The sequence below is a fragment of the Perca flavescens genome, chromosome 12 (genome assembly GCF_004354835.1).
Source record: "Perca flavescens isolate YP-PL-M2 chromosome 12, PFLA_1.0, whole genome shotgun sequence".
NCBI lineage: Eukaryota > Metazoa > Chordata > Actinopteri > Perciformes > Percidae > Perca > Perca flavescens.
This window is the reverse complement of record NC_041342.1, coordinates 16,953,481-16,973,272: the sequence shown is the minus strand read 5'-3', so window position 1 is coordinate 16,973,272 and position 19,792 is coordinate 16,953,481. Positions and strand designations below refer to the sequence as shown.

The 19,792-nt window shown below is 41.2% G+C and overlaps 1 protein-coding gene across 2 annotated transcripts in view; it reads left to right on the top strand.

Moving 5' to 3' along the window:
• The first annotated feature begins 3,475 nt into the window (after positions 1-3,475).
• The window catches only part of rock1 (Rho-associated, coiled-coil containing protein kinase 1), a 33,206-nt gene continuing 16,889 nt past the window's right edge, over positions 3,476-19,792 (top strand). For both annotated transcript variants that reach the window (XM_028592788.1, XM_028592787.1), the window contains exons 1-5: positions 3,476-4,382; positions 16,786-16,867; positions 18,765-18,865; positions 19,018-19,155; positions 19,344-19,519. In XM_028592788.1, the coding sequence (XP_028448589.1) occupies positions 4,290-4,382; positions 16,786-16,867; positions 18,765-18,865; positions 19,018-19,155; positions 19,344-19,519 (590 nt within the window). In that variant the 5' untranslated portion in view covers positions 3,476-4,289. The remainder of the gene's footprint in view (positions 4,383-16,785; positions 16,868-18,764; positions 18,866-19,017; positions 19,156-19,343; positions 19,520-19,792) is intronic.

The window sequence follows — 19,792 nt, the reverse complement described above, 5'->3', positions numbered from 1 at the left end:
GCTCCGAGGAACCAAAGGAACACAAAATGAATATTTTACGTCACAAACGTAGGCTAACCCGTTAAGATAACTAGCAAATCAACCAGTTAAATGAGTAGGCTAGGCTAAATTAAGATTAAATGTACAGGAAGGAGGAGGTCGCAGAGCACAGCGTTATAGTTATTAATATTACAATATTAGGTTACATTATAACCTAGGACTATATTCCACCAAACGTTATTCTACTGCGATTGTAAAGCAACAGAAACAGTCCACCTCCCGAAGTCATGGACAGACAGTGACTGAATTAGGAAAGAAATTAAATAAATAAATAAATAGGCCTAGACAAAATAAATAAATCAAACATGCAAACAAAGTAAAAAAAAAGAAGTATGAATCTTTAATTCAATGATATATATAGGGTATAGCTATAGGATACCTGCATACATAGGCTAAATACATAGCCTACATTATATACATACAGTACATAGGCTACTGTACAAACATACATACATACATTTATGGTCTCTCAGGTTAAAACATCTCCCTCTGCTGACAGAAATAAAGAACTGATACATTGAGTCAAGGCCTCTCAAGTTCCTGAGCAGAAGTGAGTTGAGTTCTGCTCACCATAAAAGTGAGGGGGCTAGCTCAAATAGTGGCATCGGCAGCTCGCAGTTGCATTTCCGGTGGCAGGGTGAGATCATGCCACGGCATCTGCCTCTGTTAGCAGTGGCATTTAAGGTGGCAGGTTGAGATGCCAACGATTTTTCCTGAGATGCCACGGCATCTTTCGCCGTTTATATGGTATTTCCGGTGGTAGCCTGAGATGCCACAACTTTACTCGGGCTCCTGCCGATGTGTGTGTTGTAGGATTTCAAAGAACTTTGAAATTGCGCTGACCAAGCCGTTGAACCGGTTCTCGCGGTCGCATCTCCTCCAGCTGGAGGGCCACGGCTCGCCTCCGAACATCGGAGAGCCCCACTCGGTGCTGTGTGTGTGTGCGGCTGTTGCTACTGTCATATACTGCACTGTCTCTTCATGTGACACATTATGTTTGGCACATTGTATGGGTCACTTCTTATATCATAACAAGGTAATGTGTAATCAAGTGATGACTGATTAACAGTAGGCGAATGTAAATGCTAAATGCCCTAATACCTGTTGATACTACAACAACGCAAAGTATAGGCTCTTAACCTTGCAGTTTTGCACATATCATGTAAGACTCAATTTCTCCATTTCTTTGCACAAAATTCTCCAGAAAGTGCCATTTAACGGTTTATTTTTCAAATTGTTTTCCAGGGGGGCATACCCCCGGACCCCCCTAGGGAGAGGCCCACCACATAACAAATCCCAATTTAACCCCTGCCTACTAGCAAACCATATACAACCAAACCAGTAGCCGCTGTCGTAGGCCTACTGTAGAGAAAAGATATCCGACTGCAACTGCAGGTGTTTGTAGCATCTGCTAGTGAAATACCGACATTTATAGTTAACACTTGCCAATATTAGACTAGGTAGCATTTTCATATTTGTGCAAAGGTTTCTTTGATTATTACAATAGTTTATTTATATTACAGTCTGTTATGTTGCAGTGCTGAGGAAATAAATTGGTGGTAGCCTATGTTTCTTTTAATTTAAAATGCAATGTAAAATGACAAAATACTTTACTCACTCAATTGAAAGGCTGCAGTTTAAAGCATGATATGTGCACAACTGCAAGGTTAAGAGCCTATACTTTGCGTTGTTGTAGTATCAACAGGTATTAGGGCATTTAGCATTTACATTAGCCTACTGTTAATCAGTCATCACTTGATTACACATTGTAGCCTATTACCTTGTTATGATATAGCCTAAGAAGTGACCCATACAATGTGCCAAACATGTGCCACATGAAGAGACAGTGCAGGAGCCGCAGCATCCTGGGAATTCCACCAGAAATACCACACAAACATCGGCAGGAGCCCGAGTAAAGTTGTGGCATCTCAGGCTGCCACCGCAAATACCATATATACGGCGAAAGATGCCGTGGCATCTCAGGAAAAATCGTTGGCATCTCAACCTGCCACCTTAAATGCCACTGCTAACAGAGGCAGATGCCGTGGCATGGAGCGCCCGAGCACCGGGCTTCCACCGCTGCGAACGGGGTTTTTAGCTTTATGAGAAGGCATTTTATCTGTTAATCCTACCGACGTAGACACTTTGGCGTTATGTAGTTGACCCGCAGTGGTGAATTGTCTGCAGTTCTGGGCGGGTTGTTGCCGTGTTCTGATTGTTCTCATCAGCTCCGCCGAGACAAAATAGGCATTTCAAAAATCTTTTAATTTATTGTCAGAAATAACATAAAAAGCATCACTTTCATCAAATTTGATGTGCAAGTAGGCACTTCCGGACAAAAGAGCAGGCTTATGTGCCGGGGCTGAGCCAATTTAAACCCTGCTAGTAGGACTTGAGTTGTGGGTGAATTCGGACACCGCCCTCGTTTGCCACTGTCATACCTCATAATCTGTGAAATGTGCCATGGCATTTTACGGTGAACCGGTGGCAACCCACACAAACATCGGCAGGAGCCGCGGCATCCTAGAATTCCACCAGAAATACCACACACACATCGGCAGGAGCCCGAATAAAGTTGTGGCATCTCAGGCTGCCACCGGAAATACCATATAAACGGCGAAAGATGCCGTGGCATCTCAGGAAAAATCGTTGGCATCTCAACCTGCCACCTTAAATGCCACTGCTAACAGAGGCAGATGCCGTTGCATGATCTCAACCTGCCACCGGAAATGCCACTGCGAGCTGCCGATGCCACTATTTGAGCTAGCCCCTGCTGATAAAAGTTGTACAATACCCCCCTCTGTTGAGTGACATGCAGAATAAACACAGAAGAGGACCACTGCTGAAAAGAAGGAAAGGAGAAAGAAAGAACTAAAATCTCTTTTTAAAGTATGCTTGACATTTGATTCGATCCTTGGTGTTAACATGTGAAAGTCCTAAAGGTAACAGTTATTATGTAGCAAGCACTTCTAAAAAACAAAAAGTGCAGCCTTTGCAACAGATATATATATATATATATATATATATATATATATATATATATATATATATATATAATATATATATATATATATTCTATATATATATATATATATATTTATATATATATATATATATATATATATATATATATATATATATATATATATATATATATATATATATATATATATATATATATATATATATATATATATATAGACATAAAAGTATGGTCTGTCTATCTGAGACCAAGAGCATCAGTAACCCATGTGGATAATTTCAGTCACTGAATATAATAGAACATTTGAACTTCTGGAAAGCTTAAAACTATTAATTACAATATATTATGTTTTTCTTCTCCCTCTGATGTTGTTTTGTAACATTTAGGAACCGCAACATGTTGCCATCATGGATGTATTAATTGCCATAAGCCTGTGAACTCTTTGAATGGGCCTCGACAGGGCGCATGCGCATTACTTGACATTTTGAAGTTGCTTCTCCGGGGTGTTTGAACAGGAAGGCGGACATGTTGGTCAGGCTGTGGGAGAAAATCGGGCATCGTCTGCTGTTTTTTTCCGAGAACTAACACACTTTTAAATCCGATTTATATGCCTTCGATCTGAGAGATAAAGCAGTGTGGACGGGAAATAGTCGACAATCAATGACAACGCACGGGATGCAGCGGAAGGACCGCCGTTAAACGTTGTAAAGACTCCGTGTTTAAACTGATCAAAATTTGGAAGAAGCAGAAGTTTTTTTTCCCACCACTTCTACTTTTGAGCTGTCAGAATCTATTGTCGTTTTCTGCAAGGGCCTGGCACAGTATGGCAACGGACATGGACTAACGTTTCCACGAACTGTGCTATTCAAATTGACATTACATTTAACTTTTAATTGCCATTTGTTCGGATGCACCAACATTTTAAGCTCTTATCCTCAGTGGCATCCTGCGGAGGCTGACTAATCTGTCGCCGCATTTATCTTTTGCCATTGAAGTTGTTTGCCACTCATACTGGGAAAACATCTTTCTACTCTGAAAATGTGGCTTTTGTACATTCAACGCAATCTTAAACGTTTCATCGTATGTGGAAGCTCGAGGAGAACGATGTATTTTCTTTGAAGTGCTGCGGCGTAAAGTTCACACGAAGAAAGGAACATTTGGCTAGCTAGCTACCGCTGGCTGCTAAAGCTAGCTAGCCAGCCTCCTGCCTCGCCAGTGAGCTGTTTTTGTTCACAACCCAACATCGGGGCTGAGTTTAACAGCAAAAATGTCTGCTGGGGAAAGTGTGGCGGCTCGATTTGACAAAATCGATGCCATGTTGAAGGACCCAAAGTCAGAAATAAACACGGATTGTCTCTTGGTAAGTTTGTAGCGTGCTAGCTGGCTCGGCAGCTAGCGAGTCAACCATTCGGGGTCAGTCTAACGTTAACGTTACTCCTTGGAGCAGAAATTCTTTCCGAGACCAACAAGTCGTCTCAATTGTCAACTGAAGGAATGTGCTTATATTGACGCAGACGGGCCAGTTTGTCTCACACACTTCAAACATGTTCAAACACCTGTTTGTGATCGTATATATTCATTTTGTTGTCTTTACGGAAAGACCGCAATCAGCAGTTTGAATTTCTGGTATCCTACATTCACAAACTCGCAGCCAAAAAGAATGTGGTGTTTAATGGTGATGTACTGTCAGCACTTGATAAAATAGCTTCAATAACTTATTAAAAAGCAGTGGTAACTGAACGAGACTGACATATGAGAACGTTTCTGTTCTCCACAATGCAGACACACTTTTGTCAAATTATGTTTTTGGTAAGGCCAGTTAAAACAAATCGTGTTAATAGGTCTGATCAACTGTATTGGTTTCCTTGCTACCCATTACAAACTGATCATGCTTTGTGATGTGACTAATGTTCCTAGTTCTTAAATCACAAGGAAGTGGGTGGTTAGGTGTGCGATTTTGTCTAGATTTACTTATCTAAGCTTCATTTGAAGTGATAGGCTGCATGCAAGCCTGTTGTAACCTGCAGGCCCCCAGCTGCATCAGTACACCTGCTTGCTGGCTATTGCTTCCTGTCTATGGGCGACAACTTATGATGTGACTCCTTTTCTGAAGAAGGCGGCTTGCTGCCACGTGCTTAACCCTAAATCAACACCTTTTATAGGTTTGTATTACATGCGGCAATCCCAGGAACTGACTCACCATAGGGTGGATGCCAAGGGGATGTTGTTGTGTCAAGTGTTTGTTGATATCAGGATCCTTTCAGCTTGGGTGACAGTCGCACTTAGCGTTTTTCACGGATTTGGTTCTGAATGACTCACGGGAGCAGTTGTGCTGTTTTATTGTGATTAAACCAAAATCCATGTGGGTAAATTGCCTGAATTTTCAGGGATTGGCCTTGGCAACAACATTTTCTGTTTGCAGGTATGACTGAGTTTTCACCTAGGGTTCACTGCTCGACTTAAGAATGATTGGTAGCTCTGAGTCTGCATGTACAGTAGTTTCATTGTAATTCATTCAGGTGGTTGTTCCATTGTAACTCATTCTGTTGTTGTTCACATTCGATCATTACTCTTTGATTAATGACTCCTGTATCTTGATTGTATGAAATGGGATGTATCAGCACACAGACTGACTTGCCAAGCAAAGGAACATCAGGCAGTCTGTTTTGGGAACGGGGCTTGTCCTAATACCCCACCCACTTGAAGTGTTTGTGTATAGGATGCTGTAGCTATAGCTTTCTTTTGAAAAGAAAACTTGCTTAGTCTCTGTGACCTCCCATCCTGTTGCAGAAAGAGGCAATTAAACTCACCTAAAAGTGCACACGCTCTGCATTTTTAATGGCAAAAAGCTGTGGGGACTGTTCCTGCTGGCAGCCATACACACAAGGGTGTTGTTCCTCTTTTTTCCCCTTTCTGCAATCTTGCCTGATCAATGAATGGAGGCCTTTTTTGCTGAGGCTCTCACTGCCACCATGCAACTCCACCCACAGCTTAATAAAATTCCATGCTAATCAAATAACCTCTTGTCTTTGACTGGCCTGGAGTTCCCTGTGTGTCCCAAAGCCATTCTGCACGTCTGGAGAGAGTTGAGACCAGGCAGGCAGCTCTGAGGTAGCTGGGTGTGGGCTCTTCTTTCTACCCATAAACCAAAATTATGTGGACTGAAGACTCATGTTTCTGAAGGCTGTGAATCAGGACATTTAACTCATAAAGCAGCCAACATGCTTGGCTATGAGTAATAGGTTCCGTCAGAATGCACAATGCAAGCCTTTTACTGGCCATGTTTCTGTACCTGAGTCTTTGAGCTGGCATTGCTTTGCGTCTGAAGTGTAGCACTGTTGGACTTTTACATTTTTCCCATAGAAGCCTGGTCTGTGTTGTGTGATGGTGACATTTGGCCTGCACCCTACAACTCCGCTCTGGGCTGGCCTGTTGAGCACAGTATTCCAACTCTGTCGCCCTTATCTTCACCCCCTAAATAAATCCTGCTTGGAGAGAAGAGCGCCTTATCTGGATGGGTTGCCCCCTCCCTAATCATTGTACTCTAGGGAGGACTCTAGAGCCAATCTGAACAGACAGAATTCCTGACATTATGATGTGACAGCTCACTGACATTAAGGGGTCTGTCTGGGCATTGTCCATATGTGTTTTTCAGTTGGCAACAATCAATAATTTTATCAAATAATAGAGGAAATGGTGTGCCACATATCAAATATTGAATTGAAAGTTGCTAGTTGCTTTTTCACTTTCAGTGGTAGAGTCTGTACTTATTTGGTAAATTAGAATGGTTGAGTTGATATGTTGGAATTTATGGCCTTTGTCTTTGATCTTACTTCAACACTTGGGGTGCATTGGCTTCTGTGTTTTGATCCCTTTTTCATTTGCTATTTGGACTCTAAATCTGTAATAAGAGTAATTACAGGAAACTGCAAGGCTACTAAACCAGAGTTGAAGACAGTGATTGACTATGTGAATGCTGCATCTACATGTTAGGGTGGATGCTAGTCTCACATTGCCAGACCTATTTCTACAACACTGTGGAGTAAGGTCTGGCTACACCACAGATACATTCTTTGGTAGGAGGAGAATAGTCTCTGGGTTGTTTACATTTCTTTAAACCAATCACAGTCGTCTTGGGGGGCGCTAAGTTAAGTTCTGGACACAGCAACGGTGGCTCTGCAAAAAAGTCGGGGAAGGAACCTGTTTTGGTGGAACATATGTACCCCACAAAAGAAAACGGCTCATAAAATATGAAGAATATGATGAAGTTAACTGTTCACACAGTACAGTAACATGAGCTATTTAAATTAGCTGGATACATGTTAAACATAATTTGCTCTTACCAGTATATCGTCGTCTGTACTTCATCCACAGCAATTCCGCCAGTCGGTCCCAAAACGTCCCAGTTATATATTATGCCATAAACACATTCTTTTGTAAATCTTTTATAATCCTTCACCAAAAGAACCAAGCAGGCCTGCCTTGTTGCACGATCCAAATTTTCTTCAAAACTGCCATTTTCCATGTAGCTTTCTAGCTCGAAGTTTGTTGTTTCCTGTAGCAAATGGATTTTGAGATTGAAAACACACAGAGAGCAAAGCCTGACATTGCACCAGGCTTTATCCTGGAAATGTACATCCGTTGATAATTTAATGTGCTAAAAATCATATTTGCAGGTTAAAACCTGCCAATATTTGCCACTCAAATTATATTTTCTCCCAATATTAATGTTGACTAATTGAAGGAGGTGTCATTACTAGTAACACCATTATAACTAAGCCTATATGGTGCTGTTTGTCAAAGAAGCTATGGAGTAAAAATTGCTAGTGTGAAACCTTTTACTTCTTTATGTTCATTTTTTGTTCTTTCACCTCAGTTTACTGTCCTGTTACCACAGTCAGAATGTGGCATGGTTTCCAATTTAAACAAAACTCAGTCCAAATCTCACATAAGCATTCAAAAGAAACTATCCTATAGCAAACCCTGGGTCTACAGATGGTGGCTGTGGCCATGAAGGACTTTTGTACAGGCATAGTGACAGTTTTCAGTCACAACTGCCTCAGAGAGCCATGAGAATGATTTGTAGAACCATTTTACTGGCATGCATCCTAATTGCCCTGCATAGTCAATCTGCTATGGCCTAACTTGAGTAACAGGCAGTAAGAGTACAGTCAATCCTTGTCTTGCCTATATAGAGTGCCTGCCCTTGTTCTCCCGACCTTTGCCTTTTTAATTAACAAATCTTACCTGCAAGGTGTTGTCAGCACTGATAGTGCAGCTATGGTCTGTATTTGGTTCTAGACTTAGAGACAGATCTGCATAGTTTGGCAGAAAAAGAGGATTGTCATTAATACACTTCATTATATTTTTACAAGGTGAACGCAGTACTTTTTTACTTGACATAAAGTATAACCCAGAGATTTAGTCAAATCAAATTGAACCTATTTTCTGTAACTTATTAATTTGCAGCAATGCATGAGATCCCCCATTATTATTTAAAGGACCATGTGGTGGTTTTCTATTTTTGAGCTTGTTAAGTTGCGTACAATTGGCTTATACTTTTTTTATAAGATTTTAGATTGATATACCGTCCAGGCACCCATTGTTTTCAGGTTTTGCCAGTGTAGTTCAGTCACCGCCTCAACAAAGCGTGTGCAGCATGATGACCTTTAATGCTAAGTTAAGGTTTTAGCATATATAGCATTATATATAGACCAATTTATGAATATTGAGGCAGATATGTAATAATGTTATATTGATGCCCAATCTTGTTATTGTCAGATGGTAATGCAGCTGCCAGGAGACACTGATTTGGACACTCATACTGTAGTCGTGGACGTCGCAGCATCCTTGAATGCACCCCCATTTTTTGCAAAATGGTGCCTGCTACATCGTACCGTGCCAAGCTAATGTACAATAACTCTGTTAAAAAGTGACTAAATTTTAATTGTGGTGGATTACTGATTTCAGCCATGCTATAATTTTCATAACTAAAATATTGAAAACTACTAGTTTGGTCAATTTCATGATAAATTAATAGTCTTCTTGAGTTGAAAAACATGTATTTGTGGTAACAGTTATTGTCACCATTTGATCCATCCCTATTGTCAGAAAGGTTCAGTGCTGTCAGTTGTAAACTGCTCTCCTCAGCTATTCAGCTACGGGAACAACAATTGGCTGAGCTATTTGTAGCTCTGCATTCCCTAAACTGACTGATGTGCAGGAATGCATACGAAAATGATCCAGTCTTTTAATAATGGAACACTATCTCCTTTGATTTACCCTTTAAACTTTACAGCCTCCTGATTTTCTTTAATCTTATTTCTTAAGGGCTACAACCCCAGTTACTTACAAAGGTCTGCGACCCCTGTCCAGTGAAGGTGGTCGAAATAGACTGAGTTAATGTTTAAGAAGATGGTTATTTGTTGGGGCGATGTCAGAAATCCTGGGCAGAGCAGGCGGGACAGTAGAGTTTTGCTTGAGAATCCAGAGCTCAGTCAGTGGAAACACGTGAGCGCTCTCCACTGTTGGAATAACTCAATTCTATTTTGACATGAAAGCATTTGTGACAGTGATTCTCGCTCACTGGGACCTCATAAGGAAATGGAATGCCCCTGTTTTGCCACCCCTGGGTTCACTGTCAGTGCCATTTATCCCGTAGAGTTGTTAGATATGCAGTCTTTCTAGGTAAGTGGGATTTTCTGTCAGTAGATATTACAGTACAGCAAGCGTGTGTAAAAGGAGTTTGGACCAAAAGCTTTACAAAAAAAATGAAATTAATCTCTTAGTGATACCAAATTGATAAATCCCAAATCAGATGGATATGTATTTCCATTTCCATCTGACGGCCTGTAGCTGAAAGTTAGCAGTGGGGAAGCAGTGTGATGTTGCATGCCACGAAAGGCTTCATTGGTTTGTACGATCATCATTTGTGTTTACATGGGCACAGCCTGCAATGGACCTGCCTTTATTTGCATGGCTGTCTGCACAATTACTCACATGTGGAAAGCCTATTGTCTTAAAGAGGTGGCAGAAAAGGAAGTGAGAAGTAGGGCTCGACTTAGGCCAGTCCACATGCCTTGTGCTGGCATGCAGAAAGGGATGATGTGGCTGAGTCTCCATGGAAATTTTAACTCAGACTTTAATGTCTGGAAAAGAGCTTGTGTGTGGATTTCTCTCCCCTAAAGCTTAAAGAAATAATTGCCATATGTAATGTCAACCACTGGCTTGTGCGTTTTGGATAGGCCCTAACTATAGTTTTTTTTTTTTTTTTAACATAATTACCACTTTTCATTATTAGGGTGATGAGATGGTTTTTTTAAACATTATTTAGTAATCCCAGGGATGTGTCGCCCTCTGGCTAAAGCAGCATCAGCAGATATAGGATAGCATAGAGTCCTACACGCTCTGGTTTGGTTTCCCAGCAATTTTCCCCCAAGACAACATAGTGGACTGGTACCACCCAATGCTTTTTGCACTTGAGTGACTTTTATGCATGGTTTTGCTTAGTTTCTAATAGGGTAGATTGTTAGAGTATTATGTATATTCTATTTTAACAGTACATATTCTGACAAGATTTGATTAATATTGTCTTATGCTCTCGGGCTTTCCCTACAGTAATTGAGGATATCTCAGAGGCTAAAGGCTAGGTCCACGACCACAGGTCCACATACATTTCATATTTAGATTGTATTACTATTTATCTGCACAAATGCAGCCTTTTCTTTTTCATTTTGTGCTGCACATTTGTATCATTGATGCCATTTTTCCTTCTGTTTGCCTGTCAAGCAGACAAACTCCTGAGCCCTTGGAAATTTCAGCTGCAATAAGTGCGGTAGAGGTGCTTATTTAGGAACCGTTTTACCTCTGGAAATGCCTCTGAATTACTAGCTAAGAGTTTTGTGCTTTGTTAGTTATCCTGGACCATCAGCCTCCTATTTGTTAGCCTAGCCTGAAGATGATTGAGCTGAGCCATGTCTGTGCAGGGTTTCCCGCAGAAAATGTTAGTTAAGGTGGTAGGGTTGGCATCTCCTCCTTTCTTATTTCTGCACATTTTGTTGACAAACTCTGACGCGCACACGACGATGAAATGGTGATTTATCCCTTTTTTAAATGTGAATAAACAACAGTTACACTCACCTGCAGCAAATGCTCTTTTCGTTGTCATTGGTGGTATCTTGACAACTTGACTGACATACTTTTTTGGCTTTTCCTTACAGTAGGAACCGCCAGAAACCCCACAACCTCGCCGTCGTCTCCACACGCCAGACAGGCACACTTCATTGGCTTAGAATTACGGCAACAATCGCTAAACACACTGCAAACTCACAGTCCTCTCTTCCCGATTTACAGCCCCCCTCTCGTGGCTTAAAATAACTCACCATTATCGGCTCTGGCCACTGAACTACACTTTGTAAACAGCCATGGGCTGCTTGCCTGGTACTCTGCTAACGTAAGCAGTTAGCATGGCGGCGTTAGCCAGAACTAGCCAGGTCCAGTCAAGATCACATTACTGGCTGTCTCAATTTTTTTTGCGAGTAACCAACTCGGGTACTCTAGCTATATAATTCAATGTGAGTACACAAATGTTGAAATGACATAAAATGCCCGTCCCTAGTAGCTGTGATAAATTAGCCTGAAGCTAATGCTTACCTGTTCTGGAGAAAATAAGCCAACTCTGCGTCCTTTTGGGCTCTAGACTGTCTCCATCTTTCAAATACATCTCCAATATTTACCAGGGGGTTGTTACATCTCTGGTTATGCAACTGTTAGAAATTTTTTTTTATTTATTTTTTTTAAGGTCGGGTAGAATCTATCTCCGTTGATCCTGTTCGTTTGTTTGCTGCTTTCATGGCTGTACTAAAGTTACAGCTGTAGCGTGATCGGTTTACCTTTTTACAGGTATATCTGGCAACCCGGCCTGGCTGTCAAACTGGGCCGTTGATAACAACACACAGGCCGAAACAAACAGAAATTCCGTCACGGAATGTAAATTTCAAAAAGAAAAAATACTGACATTAGCATTGTTGTCAGAAAAGATAGTATTAGCGTGTTAAGGCGGCCCGCCTAAACTGGGAAGTGCTGCGGGAAACCCTGCTGTGCTACTGGCTGCATCATCTGGCCCAATGGCGGTCATGAGTGGTGAGTTTTTTTTTTTTTTAATGAGCAAACACAAGGGTTGCTCAATATTGCAGATAAATATACTGATGTGTGAGGCATTCAGACCTCTTAGTGTTGGCCAAAATGACTATACACGGTGAGACAATATACATTTGTCTTCAGGTAGAGATTTTGCCATACTGTTTGTACTGTTGTACCTATCACTTTGATACCTCTGGGTGGATTGTAGGTAGTCACTGAGCAGTGCTACGTTATGGCGATAGTGTCAGGTTAGTATTTTCCCTAGGATTCTTCCCAGCAGTGGTGCTGAAGTGTGTGAGTTTAATTTTGCGGCGTCAAAATATTTTGTGCGTTCACGGACACGAGAAGGGCCTTTTTAATAGGGATGTAATGATACACTCAACTCACGAGTTTATTCATGATTTTTTTTTCTACTGAAATACAGTCACACTCATTTTTTATCTCAAGCGTTTGTAATCTTAACACATTTAAATAGATTTTTAACTGATTCACGATGCATTGTTGCATCCCTATATTTTAATAAAATGCTTCAAGACTTCTTGCCTCTCCTCCTCCTGTCCTTTTACTCTGCCTCTTTTCTCTCTCTCTCTTGTCCTCCTCTCAACCCTCTTTACATACTTCCCTGTCTCACCAGTACTACCTGTCCTGTCTAATAATGGAATACATAAAGTAAAGTCCTTGATTTGGCAACCTACAAAAATGAAATCCGATCATTCATACTAGGCATTTTCACAGTGACAAAATACCTGCCTCCCCTCCTCGTTTATCATGACCATCATCAGCCTTACCAAAAAGTTTTACCAAACTCCTCTGAAAATTCAAAAATAAGCACTAACTGCACTTTTGAACGACCAATGGCCAATAACAGACTGCTAAATGGTGGCAATGTCTGGGAGTGTTTCGATCTACAATCTTCACTTGCCCCCCAACTCTGGCTGCTTAAAGTAGAGATGGCACGTTTATTGCGTTTGGGGAGATTTTTATATAGTAGGCGTGCTTATCGTTTAGCAGCGGCACTTAATTCTTAAATTTACTTTTTTAACTGATTTTTCCAGAAAATCTTCTATATCCCTATATATTGATATCATAAAAACATGGCATATATCTTTCTATGAAGATTGCTGACAACTCAGCAGAGATGCAAATGCTGTGATTCAAACCTGGAATAGTTACTGCTCACACCCAGCGCTACACACTCTTACTGCTTCAGATTGCTAATTTGATGTTGTACAATTAAACATTGTTTGTATCTGCTTTGTTCTATTTAGCAATTCAATAATTGGTTATTTTTTATGCTACAGTGTTTGACTGACTGAACCTGGTTCTTTTGTCACACTGGTGTTTCAGTAGGAGACTCTTAGCATGGCTGTCTTTCCATTTTTCTTTGTTTTTTCCTTCATTTGTTCTACCATTGGACTAGCCAGCCCCACATGCGCCAGCCATCCACTCCCTCCTCTTTTCCGTCATAGTGTTAGGCACTAGTGCTGATTGAAAAAAGGCTCACTGTGTGACTCTTTACTTGGGATACATTTTTTTTTTTCCTTTTCCTCCCTTCACTTTTTGTTGAGAACTTGTTTGGCCACATACCTAAAATAGCTCTCTGACGTGTACAGTCCTGTTAAGGAATGTTACTGTGGCTGTCCAGAGTTCTCTGCGGCAGGAAGTTATGCAAACGTGCATTGCCGAGCACAGAGCCTTGTGATTAGGGTCCTGAAGGACTCAGTTCTTCAGCTTTTTTTCTCTCAATGCAGGCTGGTTGGATACTGTATGGCCAACAAGACCTCCTTTTTTTCCCCAGCCTATGGTCTTTTTTTTTTTTTTTTTTTTTAATGCAGATGATGGCTCTCTCTCACAAGATCACAACTTACCCTCTCATTAATTTCCCACATTCTGTCTATGTTGCTTTTGTTATTCCCACCAGCCATTCTTTACCTCTCATTTCTCCTTTACCCCTCCCATCTGCCTTCTTCCCTGCTTCCACCCATCCTGCAGGGCTCTTGCTTGTTTTATATCTCGGGGGGTGGGCAGAGTTATTTAAGAGGATACCTTGCCTTGTCTGAGCTGCTGATTCACCATGTGTCATCATTGTTTTGCTCAGAGGTGCAAAAAGGAATCCTCTGAATATTTTAATAGAACATCATTCAAAATACAGGACTGACAAGATTCTTGCTATGATAGTGAATTTAGAGAATGATGTTGCCTATGTCAAAAAGTGCAATAAAGTTGTTTATTTTATGTTTTATGGGCAGATCAGCTGTAATATATCTCTGGCCCTTTTGAAGGAAGAAACTGTAGGCTAGGTGAACCATGGGGAAAGTGTCCGAAGATGCTCAGTGTTAGCATCTGACTCACACCCGCTAGAGGGAATGCATAACTGTATGTGGTGTTCAAGTGCTCAAGTACATGTCTTCTCTCAGCCATTCTGGATTATGGAAGATTAGATTAAATCCTGCCAGTAGCATTTATGCTCCTGCCTAGCCAGAGACAGTCTGGCTTGTGCTGTATGTTTGTAGCTCTTGGAATTCCAATATTTTAGCTATTGCATCATAATTTAAAATGGGTATTTATGCACAATTTTATTTATAGACGGCATCATTCTTATTCCTGTTTTTACAACTACTGAAATTGTCATGAAAGGGTGTCTAATGAGGGTCAGTGGGTGTTGCAGTATTATGAAGTCACACAGTTTCCCTCACTGTACAGTTATTGTTAGGCACCACCCTGTTGCCCTAGTCATCAAAAGGTACTTAGTTTCTTCAGTTGCTTTCATTAAAACTTTGTTTTTTTAACTTTGTTACAAGGGTGGGAAATTCTGCATTTGGTCATCCAGTCAAAATCTATTAGGCACTCACTTTTTAACACCAGCCAGGCAAATACAATTATGTGCGTTTACTTGGACATGAGTATTGCGGTTAGGAGGCTTATCCCGGTTTTGATCATATTCGGGATATCATGTGTACATGGAACACAAAGAAATGTGGTTAATAACATCCTCGTATACATGATAAATCCTAGTATCCAGGTTATTGACTACTGCATGTTATTTGTGCAGGAACCTGCGATGTTTACATAAACAAAATGGCAATAGGAGATGAGCACAATGGGAAATATTGAACATTTTGTTAAAGGTGCACTATGAGTTCATGTTTTCAGCGCGATTTCATTTTTGTCTCAAATCGTAGGCATCTCTCCTTGATCCGCTAGCTGCCTGCCCCCTGAATGCACTGTGAAAAAGCCCCGTCTCGGGAGACAACACGGGCGTAAACGTCAAACGTTAGGGGCGCAGCCTGTGCACCTAAAATACAACAAACCACTCACCGACAAGATGGTTGGGGGAGGAGGTGGGGGTTAGTGACAGTTAGTCATGACAGTTACGGAAACATGGGGGGAGGGGCGAGCTTGCTCTTTTTTGTTTGAAATTTACTTGGAACGTCAACAGAAGTGACCATGCAGGAACTCATAGTGCACCTTTTAACCATTGCTGCTTCAGCTTCCACACCGTGGTCAGAAAGCACGGGAGACTTTGTTTTGCCTCCAGGGCCGAAGTTGATACTACACCTCTTTTCATTACCGAAAGACACAAATCCCAAACAAAAAAATCCCAAAAGAACTCTTTCACTGTTAGAGAATCCAGTCTGCAGTTCCCTGATAAACCAGAGAAATAATACAGTAACTAACATTGGGCTCCATGATCGACTTGCAAGCTACTACTCTCGCTCAGCCATATGAGCACCCTCTCTCTTTCCTTCCAGGGAAGTAACCCCACACTCCCCCCTCGACGCCATTGCCCCCACACCAAAACTCTCATTCCACAGAAAACACCGGAAACGCATTTCTGGTCAGCAGCTGATTTAGGCCGCCAGACATAACTTCAAAATAATTCTCAGAATGCATATGCACTCATAGGCAGATGTACGTGTTCAACTGTATGGCTATCAGTAACATAACCTTGACGGCAATAAAACCAGACATGTTTTCTTAGTTCTTTTGGCGATTGGCTTTGTTACAGTACGTGATGCTGCGGCCTCTTTTAGAAACACACAGAGTGTTTGGGATACCAGTTTGGCCTGTTCATACCGCATCATCCTTGTTTAAAACTGCAGAATTTGTTTCGTAATTTAATTTAAATTGACAGGACTGTCCATGGCAGACTACTTGCAAGACCCGTTTTGCGGCGCCATTTAACAACAGCTCTTTGAGATCCTTCAGTGGGTCTGTTATTAATCACTTTAAGAAACCTTTGACGGTTTACAGTAGCAATGAAATCCAGATATTTGTAATAAGCTAAATCCCTCCTAGACATTATTAATGTAATCCTGGCTGGAGGCCCTCTGCTAACTATATGCAGACATCTGTTCAAAGCTGTTCTTCAGACACCAACATTCTGACAGGACACTGTTTGCTTTTTACTTGTTTAACGTGTGTGTGTGTGTGTGTGTGTGTGTGTGTGTGTGTGTGTGTGTGTGTGTGTGTGTGTGTGTGTGTGTGTGTGTGTGTGTGTGTGTGTGTGTGTGTGTGTGTGTGTGTGTGTGTGTGTGTGTGTGTGTGTGTGTGTTGTCGCTGGAGTGGCAGACACTGTAGCTTGTTTTGCCTGCTTGTTAACCCTTCTCCTCTCCCCGCAGGATGGCTTGGACGCACTGGTGTATGACCTGGACTTTCCTGCCCTGAGGAAAAACAAGAGCATTGACAACTTTTTGAGTAGATGTAAGTAGCTCTTATCATGTCCTCCTTTAACGCTGATCTGTCCATGTCTTCCACTTAAACCATTTGTGTTGGCAGACCTTGTTACATATGGGTATATGCCTAGGCTTGGAAAAGAAGGCTGTTTTTGGGTCACTATGTAGGCTTGGACACAATAGGTGTCTGCTGCTTAGTGTCCCCAACAAAGGGGCTTTCATAAATGGCTGGTGACCCACATGATGCTGATCGGGATGGCTTCTCTTTTTCACAGTGCCCTCAGACTGGGGAACCTCTTAACTAAAATAACCAATCAAAGGCGGATAGTGAGGTTAAATCTATCTTTTCTTGACAGATATAGTATAACTGCCCAATTCTTTGCATTTACATTTCTTGGGAACGGCAGCTATCACTAACTATGTTTGAGTGTTTAATCCAGAATTTGCCAGCAATGTTTATTTGGCAGAGCATCGATGTTATCTCGTAGGGATATACGTCTTTAATTTACTGAATTCCATATAGACACATATAATTTAACCCCAAAAAAACCTGCAACCAAACTAAACAACAAATGTGTACTCCCACTGCCCTTGTTATAACTCTGCATATTCTCCCTTCCTTTCGTGGCATGTTTTGTAGCCTTCACTTTTTATTTTCCTCGGTTTCTCAAGAATTCTTCTCTAGTAAATAAACGTTTCACTTCTACCCATCTATTAAGATTCATATTCGTGTGCTGTATTGATCGGGTAGCAACGGCTTTCATGGGGAAATGATTGCCGCTCTGTTTGTGAACCCTGTGGAAGTGAGACTTCTCTTGCAGTCTTAATGGGGCTTTTTATCAGTTTGAAGAAAACTGTTTCATATTTGATCATCAACCTAACCTACCGTAAACCCCTGGGCTAAAACTGCCATTAGTCATCTCCTCAATTACTCTTGGTACAGTACTTTTGTGTATAGCAGCCAAGTGTTGTAAATGTATTGATGGATGTCGGCTAATGGACTAGCTGTCTTGTGAGACACTGGTCCTCAGTAGTAGCATGCATTGCCTGAAGGGCTCTTTACTCTCAATTCTCTCCTCCATGCTTTGCACCCGATCACATCAGCTGATTTCTCTACTGTATGTATGCAGGAACCTACTGAACATAATCCTCCTCGGGCCCCCCCCACCCCACAAACACACACACACACACACACACACACACACACACACATGCAAATACACACAGTATATCTCTACAGCACCAGCAACATTAATCCTATTTGTACCATTTATAAACCTAGTTTATGTGTTTTTGGTCCTCTGGGATTTTTCGCGATCCCGGGAACCTTTGCTCACAGCGGAAATGACTCACTCTTAAATGTTCTTATTCAACTAACTCAGGCCTTGCTTTTTATCTTTAGACCAATTTAACTTGCGTGCCCCCGCATCCCCGTTTTCTGTGTTCCATTGCCAGTTGTGACCCATGTGAATTGAAAATGTACCCCACTCCTGAACAGTAAATACAATCATCCCTATGGGGAGCTTACATTGTTGCAGCATGGAGAGACCAGCACTTAGTAAGCAACAAACTATCCCTGACCAGCAGCTCTCAGCTGTGCAGAGAGGTGCTGTCACCTTTTTGCTAACAGGCTGGCTGTTGCTATGAGAGTCGACCTCTGCTATATGTAGACATAAAGTGACACCTAAAAGATGTTAGGTAATAAAAAAACAAAACAGGGTAGCTGATCTCCCATACAAAATTCAACCATTGGAAACTGTAATTTTAATAACAAAACCCATACTCTGCAAGCTCTCTCAGGCACCTTAGACCACTAACCATATTCACTTGAAGGATAAGACTTTTAAAGGTCATTGCAACAACTTCAGCTTGTATAGCTTCTATTTTCTATTAACATTTGTCTTTACCTGTGGGTTTTTTTCCAGACAAGGAAACCATTAGTAAAATTCGGGATCTACGCATGAAAGCGGTGGACTATGAGGTGGTTAAAGTTATTGGGAGGGGGGCATTTGGAGAGGTGCAATTGGTAAGAATGCCTTATTTTTTTCTCTTTTTCTATACATTAAACCTTAAGAAAGTTGCATGGATATCTTTTTTTATTAGTTCAAAAATAATATTTGTTATGTGTTGCTTTAACACCTACAGTAACTTGATTGTCACCTCTTCCATCTTTTCCAGGTAAGACACAAAGCCACAAGCAAAGTATACGCCATGAAGCTGCTAAGCAAGTTTGAGATGATCAAGAGGTCGGACTCTGCTTTCTTTTGGGAGGAGAGGGACATCATGGCGTTTGCCAACAGCTCATGGGTGGTGCAGGTATGACGTGGTAGATAAAAAGCATCTAAAACCTATTAACCTATTGTGATATTATTATCTGCATGCCACAGTACATAAATGCAGCCTTATGCTTGAATCTGAAATTAATTGGTAAGAGATTTGTTCACTTTTGACTGACCTTTTTTCTTTCTTGCTCATTGTTTTAACTAATTATTTCTTTTCTGCAGCTCTTTTTTGCATTCCAAGATGACCGCTACCTCTACATGGTGATGGAATACATGCCGGGTGGCGACTTGGTAAACTTGATGAGCAACTATGACGTCCCAGAGAAGTGGGCCCGCTTTTACACAGCTGAAGTGGTGCTGGCGTTGGACGGAATCCACTCCATGGGCTTCATTCACCGGTAACAACAACACTTCCCCATGTTTCCTTTGTGTTTGTTGGTTTGGTTTTCAAATTGTCTGCAGTCCAACACATGGATGCAATTCAATTCTGATGAAAAATGCCATTTCTTACATCTGTGAGGCAGTCCTTAAGGTTTCATAGTCTGTTTGGAATTGCCTCTGAAACCTCGTCCAATGTGAATGTGCAAAATAATTTATTTTTGATGGTTCTTGACATCAGTGAGATACGCAGTAGGATCTAAAAGGTGTGAAGGCAACATATGATCTAAAGG